Below are 18,941 nucleotides of genomic sequence, written 5' to 3' on the forward strand. Positions count from 1 at the left end.
GAAGATTTTTCTTCAATGTCTTTTGACTAATAACTGTTTTTTATATATTTTATTTTAACAGTAATGCTCATATAATATTCCAAATACAGATATTTTAAAGGTTGTACGACCATCTTGAAACAAATGTACTTAAGTCTGTTAGCAGGCTATCACTTCATACCTTTATATGCTTATATTTTATATATACACTTATTTTATATTTAAGTTATTTAAATGTTATCATTTATTTAAATTATTAAACATTTTCACAATTGTATTTTATAGGAGGAAAATGAGAAAAAGAGTCACCACAAGGACCACTCAGATAATGAATCCACATCTTCAGATAAGTAAGTGTGGTATTAATATGATAATTCTATAGCTGGTTTTATGTGTTGTTTTTTTTTTTTTAAACACTGTTCTCACTTTCACATTCATCTGTTACATTTTTTGTATTTACAGCTCTGGGAGGAGGAGAAGAGGACCTTTTAAAACAATCAAGTTTGGGACCAACATTGACCTGTCAGATGACAAAAAGTAAGTCTGATTGCAGTTTCTTTTGCTCACAGTGGTATTCTACAGTGTGATACTCCTGGAAAACTAATGCATTCTTCTCAGAGGTCAGTTGGTTTGTTGATAAACCCAATTCCAGTTGGAAGCCCCATTACTGCAATTAAATTGTTACCTTTAGTATTAAAAAGTTGTTATGAATCTGTCTTGCCTTAAAATCTTTTTTCAAACTTTTCTTTCCAGGATCTTTATTTTTTCAGTAAGCAACTTTAAGCATCCATCAGTCACTGTTCTTTCTAGCAATCCTTCTAATACATTCCCTTGTTTCATTCTGATGTTTTAAATTGTTTTCCTCCCTTCTCCTCCATCCCCTTTTGTTCCAACGCTCATTCTTCTTGTTTCCATTTTCTGTTAGCTCTTGCTTCACTACCCAGGAACAGAGTTCAGTATAGGTAGCAAAAAACAGACTGATGAATGCATGTAGATAAGCCATGATACTCACCCAGAATTAAACACATACACACACACACACAAAGGGAAGGGGTGGAAACACAGAGTATTCTTTAGACTAGAGATACCTTTGTGAAGCCAAGAAGTGGAGGAAAGTAGCACAGAAAAACTTGAGAATGTATCAGAAATACCCTGAAAGTCCTTTTTTTTTTTTTTTTTTTTTTTTCCAATCTCTACTTGGAAATGTATGGAAACATATACTATTACAGATAGGCTATCAGTCCCGCCAGCTGCAGTAGAAAAATTCTGATGTACTTCAGTAATTATAGCAGGAGAAAATGTTATAGTGTCGGAAACTGAGGAATAAGGCCTGCTTAAGATGCTGATAGGTCTTTTGTGGCGTCTTCTGTGGAATATCATTGTGTATACAGATGCGTGTTTAGAGATTGTTATGAAATTTTAAATATTGATTGTTTTTTTTCTAAGGAAAATTCCATCTGTAGGAACTAAATTGTTGCCAATAAACTATCCCTGAGAGCAGTGCTTTGGGTGAGAGAGACTTTAATCTAAGCACGACTAACCTGAGGCTCATAAGAATTGGTTTTGATACTTCAAATAGTTCTTGAAGGATCACAGACAGATGCCAGATCATCTGATCTGCAGTCTCAGCTTTTGCTACAAAAAATTTTTCCCCCTCAACTAACCTGTCATATGTGTGATTACGTTTGGAAATATTTTGGAATCAAGAGAGTAACACAGATACCTGGGTGACATTACTGAGCTCCACACTTAAGTTAGGAGATTTTTGTGGTTGAAGATCTGTTTTCAATAATACAAATACTCAGTTCCATAGCATGTGCATACAGTTAACTTTATTCTTCGTCACAGCAATAGTGTTTGCAAGTTAAGGTGTGTTCAGTCTTCCTAGCAAATGCCATGTCGTCATTATCATTTGGATCTTGGAAGTATGTCAAAAACAGTTCCTGACTGGGTTAGAGTGTGGGGAGAGCAAACTTGTGTGTTTGCTTGGAAAAGATACACACCAAGGTGTAAATTGCAAGCAGGGTTTTCCAGCGGTATAGCAACTGATTGCATAACTACAAGATTCAGTTAGGTCACCAGGTCTTCTAGTTCACAGTTAAATAAAAATTGCCATCTAAATTTCTGTAGCTATCAAGTAAGGTTATTGCATTCTGTAAACTTCCTTCTTTAAAGATGGTAAGTTACACAGTAGAAGGTTGTCTTCTCCTTCATCTGTGACACTAATAATTTTTTAAAAATATTTGTCTTTCCCAAACTCTTAGAAGAGTTTTAGGGATTCACAGTTTGTCAATTTGCTATTTTGCTGCAGGTGGAAGTTGCAACTCCATGAACTGACAAAACTTCCTGCTTTTGTACGTGTGGTATCAGCAGGAAATCTTCTAAGCCATGTTGGTCATACCATCCTGGGCATGAACACAGTGCAGTTGTACATGAAGGTCCCAGGAAGCAGAACACCAGGTGAGTATAATCTTTGCATGGAAAAACAGCAACAGAAACAAACAAACAAAAACAAACAAACAAACAAAAAAAAAAAACAACAGGTTCTACTGCTGTGGTGTTAACTGCACTGCAAATTTTTCTTATTTTCTAGCAGGTTTGAACAAGATAAAATAGCACGCATTCAGAATTTTTTAATTTCTCATTTAACTTAGTTCTGCATGTGCAAAGCACTACATTTCCATGTCGTGGAAGTTTGTGGATTTCTGCAGTGCTTGGTGGTTGTACTTTTTAAATTCTCGGCTGCCTTGAGAATAAGACCCTGTAATGAATAGTGTTGTGGTGGGGCACTGTTGTGGGTTAACCCCCACGAAGCACCACACATCCTGTCACTCCCACCCCTCCCAGTTGGATGGGGAAGTGAATCACAAAGGTAAAAGTGAGAAAACTCTTGGGCTGAGGTAAAGACAGTTTAATAGGTCAAGCAAAAGCTGCGCACACAAGCAAAGCAAAATAAGGAATTCATTCACTACTTCCCATTGGCAGGCAGATGCTTAGCCAAAATTAACTCAGTCCCAGCCAAAACCAGTACAGGCACTGGACTGAGACTTGTGGGATCTGGACTAAATTTCAGAATCTCTTTGGGCTGAAGTACTTCTTTAGATAATTCTATTAGGGATTATGGTTCAGTTTTCCAGCTGTCAAAAGAAGATAAAATTCTGGTGTTTCTACATTGATTCTGAAAGCTCTTTGGGACAGATTTTGTTGCCACTTGTCTATTCAGTGCCTGAAGTCATGGAGTTTTGCTTCTGACTGTCACGAGCTGTCACAAAACACAAAATCCAGGTTTTAGCATCTTGAAGCATTTATTTTTACTAAAGGGGAACTGCTTATGTGTTGGCCAGTTTCATAAGATTGGTAATTCCAATTTTGCATTTTCCACAAACTAACAAAAGCAGAATTCTTTTGTCATTGGCAACTTAATTACATTTCGTAATACTGTGAAGCCCCTAAACAGTGCAACAGGTATCACATAAAAATACATAAAAACTTAAACCGTTTTTAAACTGTTTATATAAGTGTGTATATATATATATATATATATATATATAAAAAATATATAAAAATTGAAAAACTGTTTTTTTAACTGTTTTTTTTGTTTTGTTTTGTTTTTAGTAACTGTAACTAACTTTGCATTTTCATGGTGTTATTTTGGTAGCTCAGCCTTAGATAACGTGTATTTATTTTTCTCTAAATTTCAGGTCATCAAGAAAATAACAACTTCTGTTCAGTAAATATAAATATCGGTCCAGGTGACTGTGAGTGGTTTGTTGTCCCTGAAAGCTATTGGGGTGTCATGAATGACTTCTGTGAAAAGTAAGCTGGGCATGCTGTTTTCTATTTTTATTGAGTTCTCTGTTCCTTTATCAGACCTAGTGGGAAGGGGGAAAGTACTCACTGGGGGTGTTAAAAGTGGGTATTTTACGGGTTTTCCATGTAGTTTGAAAAGTCTTAAAAACAACTCAAAATGCAAAATCTAGAATGTCAAAATAGAGCATTTGTGCAACGTACAGAAACATGGATTACCTTAGGTGCCCTGTGATAGTTTTTGTCTCAAAAAATAATGTTGACACATCAGATAATCTGTCTCAGTCCTTGCTGTTTGTCTGGCCATTTTATTACGCATGTTAAAGCTAACCCCTACTCTTACCAAATGGTGATGCTTTCATAATGGCTTTTAGGGCTGTTGTAGTAGGGTAACAGAAAAGAATTGGGGGGTCAGGGAGCTGGGTTTTTGTTTTGGTGCTTTTTTGTTTGTTGTTTTGTTTGTTTGCTTGTTTTTAGGAGTGATGGAGTGAAGCATTTTCCTGGTGATGCATGCTGTTAGTCTTGATTATGATTAATGTACATGTTGTACTCCAGCAAGTACCCGGCCATGCTATTTGGCACAGTTTCTTGCAGCTTCTAATGGCAGAGCTTAGTTTACCCAGATTCTAGAAGGCGTCATGGCATGCTTGACATACACTTACGAGTTTGTAACTTGCTTTAAAAAGTTGAGGTATACTGAGCGTTGGGTAATACTGGACTTGCTCCAGAATTAGAGCTTGTATGTCGTGCTTTGTGTAGAGTGCGTGCTTAAGGAGAAGGAGAAAGAAAAAAAGAGGAGAAGCAGGTGTGTCCCCTCATCATGCCATGTTCGTTTGATCTTAAGGGAGATTTTTTTTTTCTCATCTTGCGAAATTAGCTGACCTAAACTGTTGACATTTCTTCAGAACTTCTCCAAAGCTCTGCAAATTCTTCTCAGTGTCTGTATATTTTCTGCCTGTACACTGACAACTGTTCTTATGTCATCCACCTTTACAAAGATTACCCGCCTCAGAACTGTAATTCCACTGATGCAATTGCAATGTCTCTGGTGGCAGTATGCTTGTTGCCCTTATGGCAGTGCCCTTCTAAGCGTGACAGAGAATCTAAGACCTTGGTAACCTCTTAAACAGTCCAGAGTGCCTGATAGAGGCACTGAATGGTCATTGAAAACTGAATTGCCAATGTGCAATAGAAAAATCGTCTAAAATTGAGATGAGAAAGGGAGAGAAGTATGTATTTTGCATAACCATACTAGAAGATAAGATTTCATTGTTGGGAAATTCATATGGAGGCCTTTTTGTCCTGCTTCTCAGGACGGGTATAGTATTTCCTGTCTGAACATATCATAGACCTGTGCCTAGCAGTTGAGGTAGCACCAACAGGTCATTCTTGTGTGCATGCTTGCAGTGACGGCACGAGTACATGTTTAACGTTGCTTGAAACAGAAAGCATTCGTAAGATGTGTATATCAAATTAGTTGCTCTGGTTAAAAAGAAAACAACATGCTGCACCGATGTCACGCTAGGTCTAACCAAGAATTTCTCTTCCTCAGCATTATTAATACTGGGAAATTTAAAGGAAAATAGAACTTAACTGGAAGTCAGGAACTGACTTCACATGAGCAGAAGGTTAAACATTTCAATACATGGCAGGATGTAAGACGTGGAATTAGGATCTGAAATTTTATAGATGAAACTTTCCATTTGTCTAGTCCTACTGGGTCGGTGATTAGTTGCAGATAGCATTTATGATGGTGATTACTTTTTACAGGTAATTTTATTGTGGTATTGGCTACTAAAACATATGCTGATAAATGCTGAAAATTGTTTTCTTCTCTTGTTTCAGGAACAATATGAATTTCCTAATGGGGTCTTGGTGGCCAAACTTGGAGGATTTGTATGAAGCCAATGTCCCAGTTTATAGGTTTATTCAAAGACCAGGGGATTTGGTGTGGATAAATGCTGGCACTGTTCACTGGGTTCAGGCTATCGGTTGGTGCAACAACATCGCTTGGAACGTTGGCCCTCTTACAGGTATGGTTGAATAGTGTGTGTGCTGAAGTAAGGTCATACTATTCTATGTAAGCTGTGGAACCTGCCATTTCTTAATAATTTAACAAGTTTGCTAGATTAAAAAAAATGGTTTTTTTTAAACATTTTGGTGTCTTGAAGCATTAAATAATTTCATTGGTAAGAGGAAGTGAAAGCAGCAAGAATGCAGTTATTGCACTCCTCTATCTAATGGACTTCTAGAAATTACAATTGCACAGCAAACACTAGCAGGACAAAGTGTTGAGATGAACTCATACACTCTGTTTTGTAGGCTGTTTTCTTACCTTTCTCTCCCCAAACCTGTTCCACCCAAAAGACTGTGCTGCAGCTTACTTATGAATTGAGGACTTGTCTAATCTCATTTTTTCAGGACAAGAGATACCTAACAGGTCCTTAGTGAAAGCATCAGTAAACACAAACAGTTGATTAAAAATATATTTAAATGAAGGAATGTAAGATTTTTCAGGCCTACTGCTCTGGAAGCCTTTATTTTTGAACCATGGTTTAGGAAGATTTTTAGATGTGAAGATGGGAAAAAGTTCACAGCAAAAATAAGGAGATTCTGTTAGGAATTTGGACAGAATGTCAAAAAAAAAAAAACAAAAACAAAGAAACAACAACAAAAAAAAACACACTGTTTTCTTGAATAGTTTAAGTTGTATCTTTATTTCATTATGGTGCAATAAATAGGGTGTCTCCAGGATTATATGATTAATTGATACAGATATCACATGTTCAGCCACAGTAAGTTTTGCAAAACATTTTTTTAAAAAGTGTGGGGTGAGTAGGCTGCTTAATGAAAAAGTCTGACTCACTGCACAAACCTCTCAAGGTGCAGTCTTCCTTTTCAAATTATATGCTGTAGCACTGTAAAATGATAAAGAATATGCAGACATTGCAAAAGTCAAGTAACCCTTTTTGAATTGGTGTTCTTTGTTCAGCATAGAAATCGAACACTTGTAAATTCTTGTTTTCACAGGTGGTTGTTGCTGCTATGGTATTATGTTCTTTCAGCGTCTGAAATACAATAAATAAGCGTTTTAGAGATTGTTATTTTTTTTTTAATTTAAATTTGCAGCGAATAGGCTGTTTAATCTCACCCTTAAAAGCCTAGATTTTAAATATAATCAAATTATTTTGGATTCAGTTGGTACTTACTTGTTAACTTGACTAATTACTTCTGTGATTTTCTATAGCCTGTCAGTACAAATTGGCAGTGGAACGGTACGAGTGGAATAAACTTCAGAGCGTAAAGTCCATAGTACCCATGGTTCATCTTTCATGGAATATGGCTCGAAATATCAAGGTCTCAGATCCAAAGCTTTTTGAAATGATAAAGTAAGTTTTCTTTTAACATTTCCTATATCCATTTCCTCTTCAACCATAAAACAAGAGTTAATCTGTAAATAGCCCTCTATAAGACTTCTGTTCCTGAGAATCAAGCCAAAATGATTTCACAGTCTTTTTTTTAAAGAACCCATTTTTAGATATTGATTGTAATACATTATATTTGATGATACTGTGACATAGCTTGAGAATGATCTAATTAACCTCTGTTGTTAAATATGCAATAGACTCCAATACGGCAGTTTACAGAAGCAGTTGACTTAGACAACAAAACTTGTTCAGAGTATATACCATAAGAAATAACAAATTTGGGTCATCATTCGAAATATTAGAATCATTACTTATTTTTACAGCAAAGTTAAATTTAATTTTACATTTCTAGAACCTCTCTTTAGTTAAGGCTCACACACTGTCATTTGGAAATCCAATATAAATTTTTAAATAAGGCCAAGTAGGAACTGGAAGCCTCCTTCCCTTAGCTCGCTCTTCTGAACAACGAACTGATCTGTAAAATGATACTTGAGTATAGGCACATTTCTCATACACTTACTCCAAAATGCAGAAATATTCCTGACTCAGAGCATCTTTAGTAATGTTTTTAGGAGTGCTACTTCAAGCAAATATAAGTCATTAAATCCAGGGTGAGGAATAAATGGACATTTCAGCATATATCATAGGCTTGTCCCAAAGAAAGTGGAGGAATAAATTCCAAAATGAATGATTCATCATGAGAATCCTATGGTTACAGCTCTCTGTTTTTCTTCAACCAACCAGAAGAACTTCTGGCTTAAGCACTTAGTCTTTTCAGCATACTGGATCAACAGGCATTGAATCCTTCTATCATTTGACAAGTAAAATGGTAACTATAAGGCACAAGAGTGTTGCAGGCTGAAGACAGGTTTGTAGTAACTGCATAACTAGGTTTTGGAATGGCACTTAAATATGAATACTTTTTTTTTAAACATATCAACGAATATCTAGATTGAAGAAAATCTTTGTTGAATGTTTGACAGTCTTGCCCCTAAGTTATGAGCAATCGTAGTCAGGATGCTAGCTGTTAAAAAGGGAGAAGAGAAATTGAGTAGTCTACTGTTAGAATTGAGAAATGGGAAAGGAGTAAGTGTTGGGAAGGAGGAAACCAAGAAGTCCATTTAAAAAACAAACAAACAAACAAAAACTTATTTCAAAGGTTATTTATCTTCCCAAGCCCAGCAAGTATTGTAAATGTCAGAAGAACTCTAGAAGGATTTTGGCAAAATAAGATTTTACAATAATTTGGGAACTGTATTTTGCATTCGCACAAGGGTGGTGGGATTTTTTTGGCCATGGTTTAGGTTTAAAAGGAGAAAAGCATTACTAAGCTAGGCATCTTTCTCCAAGAGAAGATCTTAAAATGTTGTGAAGAAATACAGGGAACAAAATGGATGTTTCCTACTGTCTTTATTTGGTAGCAGCTGAGATTTTTGTAGCGAGGTACCTACATTTTGTATGTACTTTACAAATAAGGTTGCTGAGAGCTGATTGAAACTTTGGTCTTAGGTACACTTGGTATTTCCATGCTACTGACACCATTTCTGGTTTACTTAGATTAAGCTCTCCATCTAAGTTGTCAACCAAATCCTAAGTTTCATGCTTTGCATGCAAAGGAGGGGAAGAAGACCCAATGATGAGCTCCAGTGTGTTACATCTAGGAACAGTAACCTCAGATAACTCTTCACTGTGGTCGCTGCCCTACTTACGATATAGCTGTAACTAGAAATGGGTGTCACCAGCACACACAGTCTAATACACTAGACTCTGGCCTTATATAGACAGTGGAAATGCAGGAACTGTCACAAATCCCCATACGATAGGAAAGCAATTGCATAATTTTTCCTGGAAATGCTTGTATGGAGGAGAATAGTACCAGCTGGCAAGTAGCTATCATCATTTGCAGCCTAGATTTTACTATATACAAAATATAGGCTTTTGTGTGTTTATATTTGTGTCAATGTATGTGTATAAAAACATCTAAGGAATAGTGGTTCCTGATACAGCTGATTCAATTTCAAGCTAACTGTTCATTTGTCATCAGGAAAAAAAAAAAAATGTATCAGTGACATGGCTGTCATCTTTTCTACCAAAGTGGAGGTCCATATATCTCAAATGATGACATTGAAGATATCACAGGCATTTAGATAGCTTGACTTCTGTCTCTGGGGCTTCTTAGGTATCAGAATATCACAAAAGAACAGCTTTTGGAAAATGATAAAAAGTAGTTTGTAATTCCAATTTGAAAGATAAATACAAGTGTGTCTCACTAGGTTATCTGAGAAGAATATATATAAGTATTCGGAATTAGATTAATGATGAAAAGAAATAGAATAGCAGTAGGAAAAAGAATCAAAAAAAAGCTCTTTGCTTTTCGAAGGAATTTGTAGTCTCCTTGTGTTTTTAGGTAATGTACATTTTAGTGCTGCCTTGCTATAGATAAAAGACACAGAGCAAAATCTGAAACTTTCTCATGAGATGTTTTCTAAAAATTTTATGTTAACAGTAAAATCCTGGGTGGGAATGCAGACAGATAAAATGATTTAAACTTGACTGAGAGAGCACAACCCTCAAAAAAAGAAAAATTAACAGCAAAACTTAAATGGAAATACAGAAGGACTTCCAAATGCCTCTGAGGAAGAGAAAAACTTTAGAGAGAGTGGGAACATAGCATAAAGGCATAAAAAATAATTTCAAAGTAACTGAAATACTAAGTTCTTTTACAAGAATAGTTTTATAAATGTAAAAGACCAGAACATGGGAGAAATGATTTTGCACAGAATCATAAAGCCAGATCACATTTCAGTGTCGGTAGGGAAGCCAAATAGCTGGAAGATACAAAGAGGTCAGTTTTGCAATGGTCTCCACACATCAGAAGCTTTACTGGTTATCTAAATATTAGAACAGGCTTCTCAGCACACTTTCAAAATCTTCTCTTAAATATTTGAATTTGACTGGACGCGATTTACTCATACTCTTTATGCCATACCTATTAAGAGTATGAGAGAAATGGTCCAGGTGTGGCAGAATAAAGCAAGCCTACAATACTAAAAGCCTATCCCACTTGCACACCGTGACTCCATTATGCACCGTTTTTGCTTTCTTTAGGCTTCTCCTACTTTAGGAAATTATGGTATGGATTTTCAAAGTGATACTTTGTGTGCTTTCTCCCATTCTTTGACAGCATGAAATAGTTAACATCTACATTTTCAAGTGCCATTACTCAGATCTGAATTTCAGCCAAGGAGGAGTAATTCACCTCCTAGCTATTGTTTTTGGCTGTGGTTGCAATTTTGGCAAACGTTGCAGTGGTGTTATTTGTGCATTACATTTTGAGCGATTCTTTCTTCGCAACCGTAACACTAGAAAGCTCTTTGAAAATAACACTTTGAAAACTCCTTGGGAGTCACGAATGGAGAACAATGGCTGCAAGTGGGTAGATGTGCTTCTAGTTGCTCTTTGACATACCCAAAGACTGTTCCAGATGACAGCACAAGAAAACGGTAGCTTTTAAGATTATTTCAGATTGAGCTGTATTGCATAAAAGAATGCTATACCAAAGATACTGAACTTGTCAGAAGCATTTCTACCTTAGTCTAACATTCAAGTGAGTTAATGCATGATCTATCACATATGGTTGGCCTTACCATCATGAGTGCCATTAACATCAAACTTGAAAAGTGCTGAAGGAGTTACAGCTAAGTGAACTGTTAATTTCCTTGAAAATTGGTATATGTAAATAAGTTTAACGTAAAAACAAGCTTTTAATTGTGCATTTTTCCTACAATAAGGGTATAAATGAAGCTAAAGACTTGTTTTTAGTGAAGGTGAACAATCTGAGTGTAAAACATTGAGAGGAAAGTATCTGAAAGTAAGCCTAAAATTCTATTAACTACTTGGAAACACATGAAAGAAACATTTGAAGAAATACAGAACATAGATATTACATGTTGAAGGCTTTAGAATGGGAGAAGGATCAAGTTGAAAACATTTTGATAGAACTCTCGAGCACTTTGTTTTCTGTCCAATGTTTATTCTTCCCCTTACATTTTCCAATCTTCCTTCTGCATCTAATGAGCATGTAATGTAACCACCCTGTGGAGGAGAAAATTAAAGGCTGCAAAGGCAGTGGCTCAAATAAATAAGATAGCTGAGAGCTAAAAATTACTGTAAATAACATTGTAATTTAGAAATCTGGTGACCTATTTTGCCAGCTTGTTTTTCAGTGAATGTATGCTGCTCATACAATGCTAGAAAACAAGTTACATTTTCTGTATACAGTTCTCTTCTGTACTTCCTCTCTCCCTCCCTCTCTCTCTGTCTCTCTTGATCCTTAGCAGAAGAATGGCAGAGAATTGTTGGTTTTAATTTGGCCAGTTCTTCATTCATAAGATGTATTTAAAATTAATTTTTGTACATTTTAATTTTTTCTTTCCTTGAAGGAACTTCCTTTTCTAATACCAACCTGTCCATTCCTGTTTCTTTTACATGGATGATGATGGTTGTTGGTAGATTTTTTTCATACTGTGTGTAGAGTGATTCATGTCAGAACCTAGATTTCCAGACTTAGAATAACTGAAAATTTGGTACTGTTCATGAAGTAATTGAGTTTTTAGGACGTTAAGTTTTGCAAGCTGTTTGGGTAGGCTTATAATTATTTACGCAAATGTCAGGTTGGTAGTTCAGACTAACTTTTTGCTGATACATTTATAATTCAAAATAAGTTGCATGCACTTTTAAGACCACAGTATTTTATTATGTTTTAAAACGTCCATTCATTCCAGTCAAAAATGAAAGATACATACTGTTGCAGGGAAAGAGCCATTACAGAAATGAAATGCATTTACTAAGAGGTCCATAATCATGTGGTCTAACTTCTGCCTAAGTTATGTGTCCAGGGATTCTTATTAGCCAGGTGTTTCCTGAAATCCCTGAGGAAGAAGAAACTCCAGGTATGGGGTCTGAGATGAAATGTAGTCTGTTTGAATAAAATGGAACGCTAAGCTGAATGTGCAACTGAATGCCAATGTAGTCCTCCCTCTGATCCTGATTTTTGCTTGCAGGTATTGCCTGTTAAGAACTCTCAAACAATGTCAGACACTGAGGGAAGCTCTGATTGCTGCAGGAAAAGAGATTGTCTGGCATGGGCGAGCAAAGGATGAGCCAGCTCATTACTGTAGCATTTGTGAGGTCAGTAAAAGCATGTTGGGCTTGTGTACTGTTGTAACATTTATTTAAAGTTTGACCCATCTTTTGTTGTTGCTATAAGTTGCAGCATCTATTGTGTGCTCAAAGCATACGTGTGATGCAGTGCTATCTTCAAAGGGTTTATTAAGGTATTTTGCTAGATACAGGTTGTATTTTACTTCAGTCTTTTCCACAGTACATAGGGACTGTTATTCACTAGGTCAAATTTCAATTCTTAGTTCTAAAAAGTTGTTACCCCTCCTTGCCTATAATTTGATCTGCTGAGCCTTCAGTTTGAAGGTATATCTGTCTTCATGTCAGAAGTCAACAACAGTCCCCAAAAAGGGAGAATTTAAACTTATTTTCTTTACAGGACATACCTTTTTATTGAAGTTTTTGATTCTACTTTTCTGTTACTAGTTCCTTTAAAGTATTGGACAATAGTTCTCATGAAGCTTAAAATAAAAAAGTTTCCCACTCCTTGAAATTCAGTTTCAAGTTATTTTCTGACCAAGCCTGTTGGGCAGGATGCATGTGTGACTGAATAGTAGGGGAATAAATCATGACTTTTTTTGCAGGCAAATTTAAAAAAGGAAAACTAGATATAATTGTTATAAATACCCACGATACTGAGTGATCAGTATTCAGAGCAAATACTGCTTTGTTAATATTGACCAAAAAGTTTCCTATAGAGCTGTTCATGCACGCATCCAAAGTGTAATGTTAGCAGTGGTTTTGGAATATTTCACCTCAGTGCATGACCCTTAGGAAGATGGACTTTTCCTGAACAAATGTAATTTTTCTCACTATATGCTCAGGGTAAGGGTGTATATCTTAAACCATGAAAGCTGTATTTGCTTTAACTTTTTAAAAACGAAATCGTAACAGTTGACTCTGTTTTCTGTCTTAATAGGTGGAAGTCTTTGATCTGCTTTTCGTCACTAGTGAGAGCAATTCTCGAAAGACCTATGTTGTACATTGCCAAGACTGTGCAAGAAAGATAAGCACGAACCTGGAAAATTTTGTGGTGCTAGAACAGTACAAAATGGAGGACTTGATGCAAGTCTATGATCAATTTACATTAGTAAGTCAAATTAATAAGTGGACGCATAAATACATTATTTGTAAAGCAGTTGTAGACTGTCTTGGTACTCCACTGTATGAGTACCGTGGACTTTCTGATTCAAATGGAGGTATGGGTTGTATGTGATATTTACAGAACAAAACGCTGCAGAGTCAGATTTGTGTGAAATAGTCTAGTAACGTACTGCAGAACATAACCACTGAGTTTTCAGGAAAAGTATGATGTTACAATTCATAAAGTTGTGGCTTTAAAAATCCAATAGAGATCACCTGAAGACCATAACTGGATCAGATGGAGATGGGAAGAATCAGGACAGTGAAGCTTGGAGAAACTAGCACCAGGTTCAAGAGCATCTCTAATACATTGGTTGTGGTATGAAGTCAGTATAGCAGCAGAGCATCCTATGCACTCAGACCCCTTCCTCCCCCTCCCTCACCCATCCCCTCCCAAATCAGCACTGTCCTTCTGCTTAGCAAGTGGATGCTCTCAAACAGTTCTGTCTTTGGCTTGGGGCCTCCTTTGCATTTCAATTTAAAGCAAAAAGCCTCTTTGCCATTATAGCTTCGTGCTATACATGGCAGCCTCCTGCTTTGAACTGTGTCAGCACAACTGTCCTAACATTTCACCCAGGTTTCATTGTTTCAGGCAAAGATGGCTTGTTTGTAATCACAGTGAAAGCGATGCTGGATTTATTTACGATAAGCCTTGCCTTCCTGTCAAAGGAGACAAACATTGGACAAAGCGTTATGAGAATTTCATGTTGAGTTAAATACAGCAGCCCAGAAATGGCTGTGCCTTTTGATTCATTTCCAGGTGCTGCAGAAAATGTATGTTTAGACAATTATTTCATGTTACACTAGCATGATTAAGTTGCAACCTTTGAGCTAATGCCTCAGGGTTTGGCAGTAGAGGCTGGTGAGAGCGCAGGACCATGTCCTCTGAATTTAATTCTCTTCATCGGTCCTGCAGAGCCTGAGGTGGTTGAACTTCAGTTCGTACTTTTAGAAACCCATTGTCATTATAGTTTGTGAAATACTGCAATTCTGAAGCGATGATCTGTTACAGAAAAGCAAATAAATAAACACCTGCTCTCAAATACACCATCCAATTGAGTGGAATGGGAAAAGAAGGCTTCTGATGGAAAAGGAGAAAGGAGGGAGACAGGGAAGGGCATTTTGTTGTCTGTGTTGATAATATTATATAGGCAATGGTGGTGATATAACTGTGCCTAGAACAAGGGTTCTCAACCTGTGAGCAGCTCCCTGACCTACCAAAGCCTATACCTGCAGCCCTGAAGGGCATTCAGAAGTGTTCTGCAGTGAAATTGATGCACGCTATCATTTCTTTTAAAGGGGGTTACAGTTTGATTGAGAAGAGTCATAGCCTTAAGGTAGCATCTCCCAGATCTAGGAGGAGGGAGAAGAGTAGAGGTCTGTGTCAAGTCACAGGACAAAGATCATCTGAGATGGCACAAGCCTAACAGGCTCTGTGTTTGGGGTAAAGTATCAGGAGTGAATACAGGAATTAACTAGTGTCAGTGTTTCATAGGTAGATACTAGGGTGCAATTGACAGTGTCCTTAGGGACTGTGAGCAGCTTTCTAAAGGGTTCCCACATCATGACAGAACTGATGGGCAGGAAAAGAGAAGAAAGGAGAAGCTCTATCAGAGGTTCAATGTTTTTATGGTAATGCTACAAATTGCAATATTGGGAAATAGGTGTCTTCTAGACCTCGTCTCCTGAAAGCAGGCAGGAACAAGACACCTCACTTCCTTCACTCTTAAGGCACTCTGTTTTTGAGTTTCAGGATTAAAAAAGAAGCTTTGTCCCCATGCCAGATAATCCAGAGACCCTTTCCACAGATATCCTAACTTCAGGATTATATGTTACTGTTTAGGTGGGGGGTAAAAATGCAGCCCGCAGAGCTTTTGGATAGCCACAGATGGATGACCCGCCCATCCCACTGGTAAACAGGTTGAGAATCCCTGTTTTAGAGTACATAGCCAGACCTATAGAAGAAGCCCACATGGAGCTCTTTGCTGCCACAACAGGACTTGTTCTGGCAGCTCACATAGTATCAACTCAGACATCCTCCCAGTCTGCAGTATAGGCAAAATCCTACTGTGAAGCAGTCATAAAAGCATACATTTTATTGAGTTAGTTGGGAAAACGTGCCAGTACCCACTTGATAAAGTCTCGATGTATAAAAACAGTAGTGTTTGACTTCAAACTCTCATGGCTATCGTTTGGACAGATCTTGGTTAAACGACTGAGTTCTGCACCCTTGTAGAAAAGGTAATTTAATGTTTTCTTTTTCAGGCTCCTCCATTGCCATCCTCCTCATCTTGACATTTTTTCATGGACATTAAATGAAAACTTTTCTGATATTCAGGAAGTGACCCAGTTCTGCACCACTGATTTTTGTAGCTATCCCGTAAGGCTGCTGGCTGAAAGCTGTGTCTATGCAACCTTCCAAGTGCGGAGTGTCAACCAACTGGACAGGAGAGAACACTGCCTCCTACTCCAGAACTCAAAACAAATAAAGCTCATCCAGCTGTACTTCAAAAAAATAATTCCATGTTTTGTATATATCTGACAAAACTGGCAACATTATACAGACTACTGACTTGAAGACCACCTCTTTTGTATTTCTCTGTTTCTGGGCTGATGAGTTGGTTTCAACCATTTTTTCCCCTTCAGAATTTCCCTTGGAAAAAGTACTAGCTTAGCTGGTCATTTCTTTGTAAGGTAGTTAGAAATTTTAAGTCTTTCTTTGGGCAACTTTTTTTTTTTTTTTTTTTTTTTTTTTTTTTTTTAATGTGAAGAGTTAGGTGATATAAATTTTTTACTGCTTTTATGTTTTTCTGTCTTGTTTTGAAACCATGACGGTTACACTTTTGGTTCCTAAATAAAATTTAAAACAATTAACAGCCAAGTCACAAAGATAAATGGGTTGCACATAGACTAAGGAATAAACTTCAGATTTGTGATTTTTGTTTCTAATCTTGATGTAAATTTACACTATTTATAAATACATATTTATTGCTTGAAAATATTTGTGAATGGAATGCTGTTATTTTTTCCAGATTACCTGCCATTGAAATTTTAAGGAGTTCTGTAATTTCAAACACTACTCCTATTACATTTTCTATATGTAAATAAAACTGCTTAGCATTGTACAGAAACTTTTATTAAAATTGTTTAATGTTTAAAGTTTTTCTATTGTTTGAGTTTTAAAAAGATTTTATGTACAGTGCCCAGTTTTTGTTCTTTTTTTGAATCTGATTATATATATTTTATATATACTCTTGTGCTTGTGTATATATATAATATATATAGAAATTCGAATATAAATATGTGTATAAAGATTTAGAGACTAAATTTTTCTCGGTTTAAGTTTTACATCTATGGTAGATTTGAGGTGTCTACTGTAAAGTATTGCTTACAAAAGTATGATTATTTTTAAAGAAATATATGGTATGTATCCTCAAGACATAAAATGACCTTCAGACTGGTTTATTGTTAAATTGCACTTTTTGCAATAACAGACCAATAAATAGTTGCTGCCAAAACATAGTAGTAGAAAATAAGTAATGGCTAAACTTTAAAGCTCTTCGAGAAAATGCCGGGTTCGACAGGAAGTTTGGCACTAGTTTCAGAGGAGAACTGAAAAAGGCGAATTTGAGTTCGGGTGGGGATGGTATCTAGAATTCAACCAAATTGCAACTTATATATTACAATATGTTCTATTAACAGTTTAAGAAGTTAAGACTGAATCACCTTGGTGTCATTGCTGACCCAGAAAAAGGACGTTGTTTTGTGGTATTCTATTGTATTTTCACATACTTTGTAATACAAATTCACTGGTAAATTTTTGAAGCACTAGGTTTATTTAGGACAAGTTTATAATATATCATTGTAACAGTTTGCAGTTTTAATTATGGTATTTATTTTAAGTTGCTCCTTTCTCATTAGCTTCTTGAAAATGCATTAAATCTAAATTTCAAAATTGATAGCTTTCTTATCGATCAGAGTTGACTGATGCAGAAGGTTCTGCATCAAACGATTTCTCATAATTTCTCATTAGTGGGGTATGTTAGTGATTGCATTGTTAAATTTTTTGTAATCAATGTGAAGTGTTAAAGGCACAGAGCATGCTAATAGTTTATTTTGAACAAAAAGGATTGCCTCTTACCTTTGTAGCTTCAAATGAAGGGTGTTTTAATGAAGAATCAGTACAGCTTGTCTAATGCTGTTACAACAGTTTAGTTATAAATGACTTTTTTGCTAGTTTATACAAAAGGTGGACAAAAGGGTATAGAGATACGAGAAAAGTATAACAAATGCTCTTTCCAGCAAAATTATCAGCTAGCAGTTAGGAAGCCAGTATTTACAGTTCTGTAAAGATGTAAGTCTCAGCTCTTGATAACAAACTCTACAAATCATAATTTTTTACTTATGTATTTTATGCAGTCATAAATATTGTAATCTTGACAAACCATGCTGCAACTGAAAAGCTACTCCTTTACAGTAGTCTTAAACCCAAATAAAAGCAAGATAACTTACCTCAACTAATGGTAAACAAACAGTCCTCATTTCTCAGTGCTATAACAGAGTATTGCTAACTAGGGAAAGAGCTATTGCGTGCTAATCAAAAGGGCTTTGTACCTTTCCTCCCCTTTGCAAAAGAGGATATACCATTACCAAGGGAAAAAAAAAATAAATCATATTTCACCAATGAACAGGTAGACCAAATCAGTAGAGCATCAGGCAGTATTGCTCACTCTGCATGAAGGTTTTGTCATGGATTTGAATTGCTGCAGGGCTTTAATATTTTGCAGTTTTAATACTTCTTAATTACACTATGCTCCTAAACTATGGACAGTTTTGATCTATAAGCTGCTATGATTTAGAATGCTTTTGTTTCATTTTATTAAAAAAAAAAAAAAAAGCACAAGTTAATATTTTATCAATTGTAGTTATTGTGAAGCAGTTCTGCTTCTTAAATTATGACACACATGATGCACGCGAAGCATTTGTAATCTCTGGATATTTCCAGCAGTTTGGGGGTGGGAGGGGAGGGGAAGGGAGGCGGGATTCCTAAGCAAAATGGAGGGGAATAACTCACCCTAACTCACCTCTTCAGTGAACCTTAGGCTGTTGTCCATGAGCTCCACAGCTGAGCCTTAACTGCAAGTGAACCTGATTTGCTTATAGCCACAAATCACTGCAGCAGGCAAATTAAAGATCAAAATATAAAAGGATGGACGTGGCCAAAGATGTGACACTTGTTGAATTTTGGAAGGTACAGGACTAACAGAAGAGAGGCATTATTAAGATGTGGTTAAAACTGATGAGATAAAAATGGGTGTTTATACACACACACACACAAACAAGATAAAAAGTAATGAAAAGTTGAATTAAGAGGGGAATTAGAAATAAATAGCAACGTTTGCT

The 18,941-nt window shown here is 36.3% G+C and overlaps 1 protein-coding gene across 15 annotated transcripts in view; it reads left to right on the forward strand.

The window, feature by feature from the left end:
* KDM6A (lysine demethylase 6A) overlaps nucleotides 1–18,352 on the forward strand; it is a 152,639-nt gene extending 134,287 nt beyond the window's left edge. For 8 of the 15 annotated variants that reach the window (XM_082754203.1, XM_082754214.1, XM_082754213.1 and 5 more), the window contains 10 exons: nucleotides 265–329; nucleotides 442–516; nucleotides 2,291–2,439; nucleotides 3,681–3,795; nucleotides 5,632–5,819; nucleotides 7,034–7,175; nucleotides 12,278–12,404; nucleotides 13,315–13,485; nucleotides 13,748–13,826; nucleotides 15,804–18,351. In XM_082754203.1, the coding sequence (XP_082610329.1) occupies nucleotides 265–329; nucleotides 442–516; nucleotides 2,291–2,439; nucleotides 3,681–3,795; nucleotides 5,632–5,819; nucleotides 7,034–7,175; nucleotides 12,278–12,404; nucleotides 13,315–13,485; nucleotides 13,748–13,804 (1,089 nt within the window). In that variant the 3' untranslated portion in view covers nucleotides 13,805–13,826; nucleotides 15,804–18,351. Of the gene's footprint in view, nucleotides 1–264; nucleotides 330–441; nucleotides 517–2,290; nucleotides 2,440–3,680; nucleotides 3,796–5,631; nucleotides 5,820–7,033; nucleotides 7,176–12,277; nucleotides 12,405–13,314; nucleotides 13,486–13,747; nucleotides 13,858–15,803 lie in introns of all 15 variants that reach the window. The other 7 variants (XM_082754212.1, XM_082754205.1, XM_082754204.1 and 4 more) reach the window with 3 other exon arrangements.
* Nucleotides 18,353–18,941: the final 589 nt, after the last annotated feature.

The sequence above is a fragment of the Aythya marila genome, assembly GCF_965140915.1.
Source record: "Aythya marila genome assembly, chromosome: 1".
Lineage (NCBI taxonomy): Eukaryota > Metazoa > Chordata > Aves > Anseriformes > Anatidae > Aythya > Aythya marila.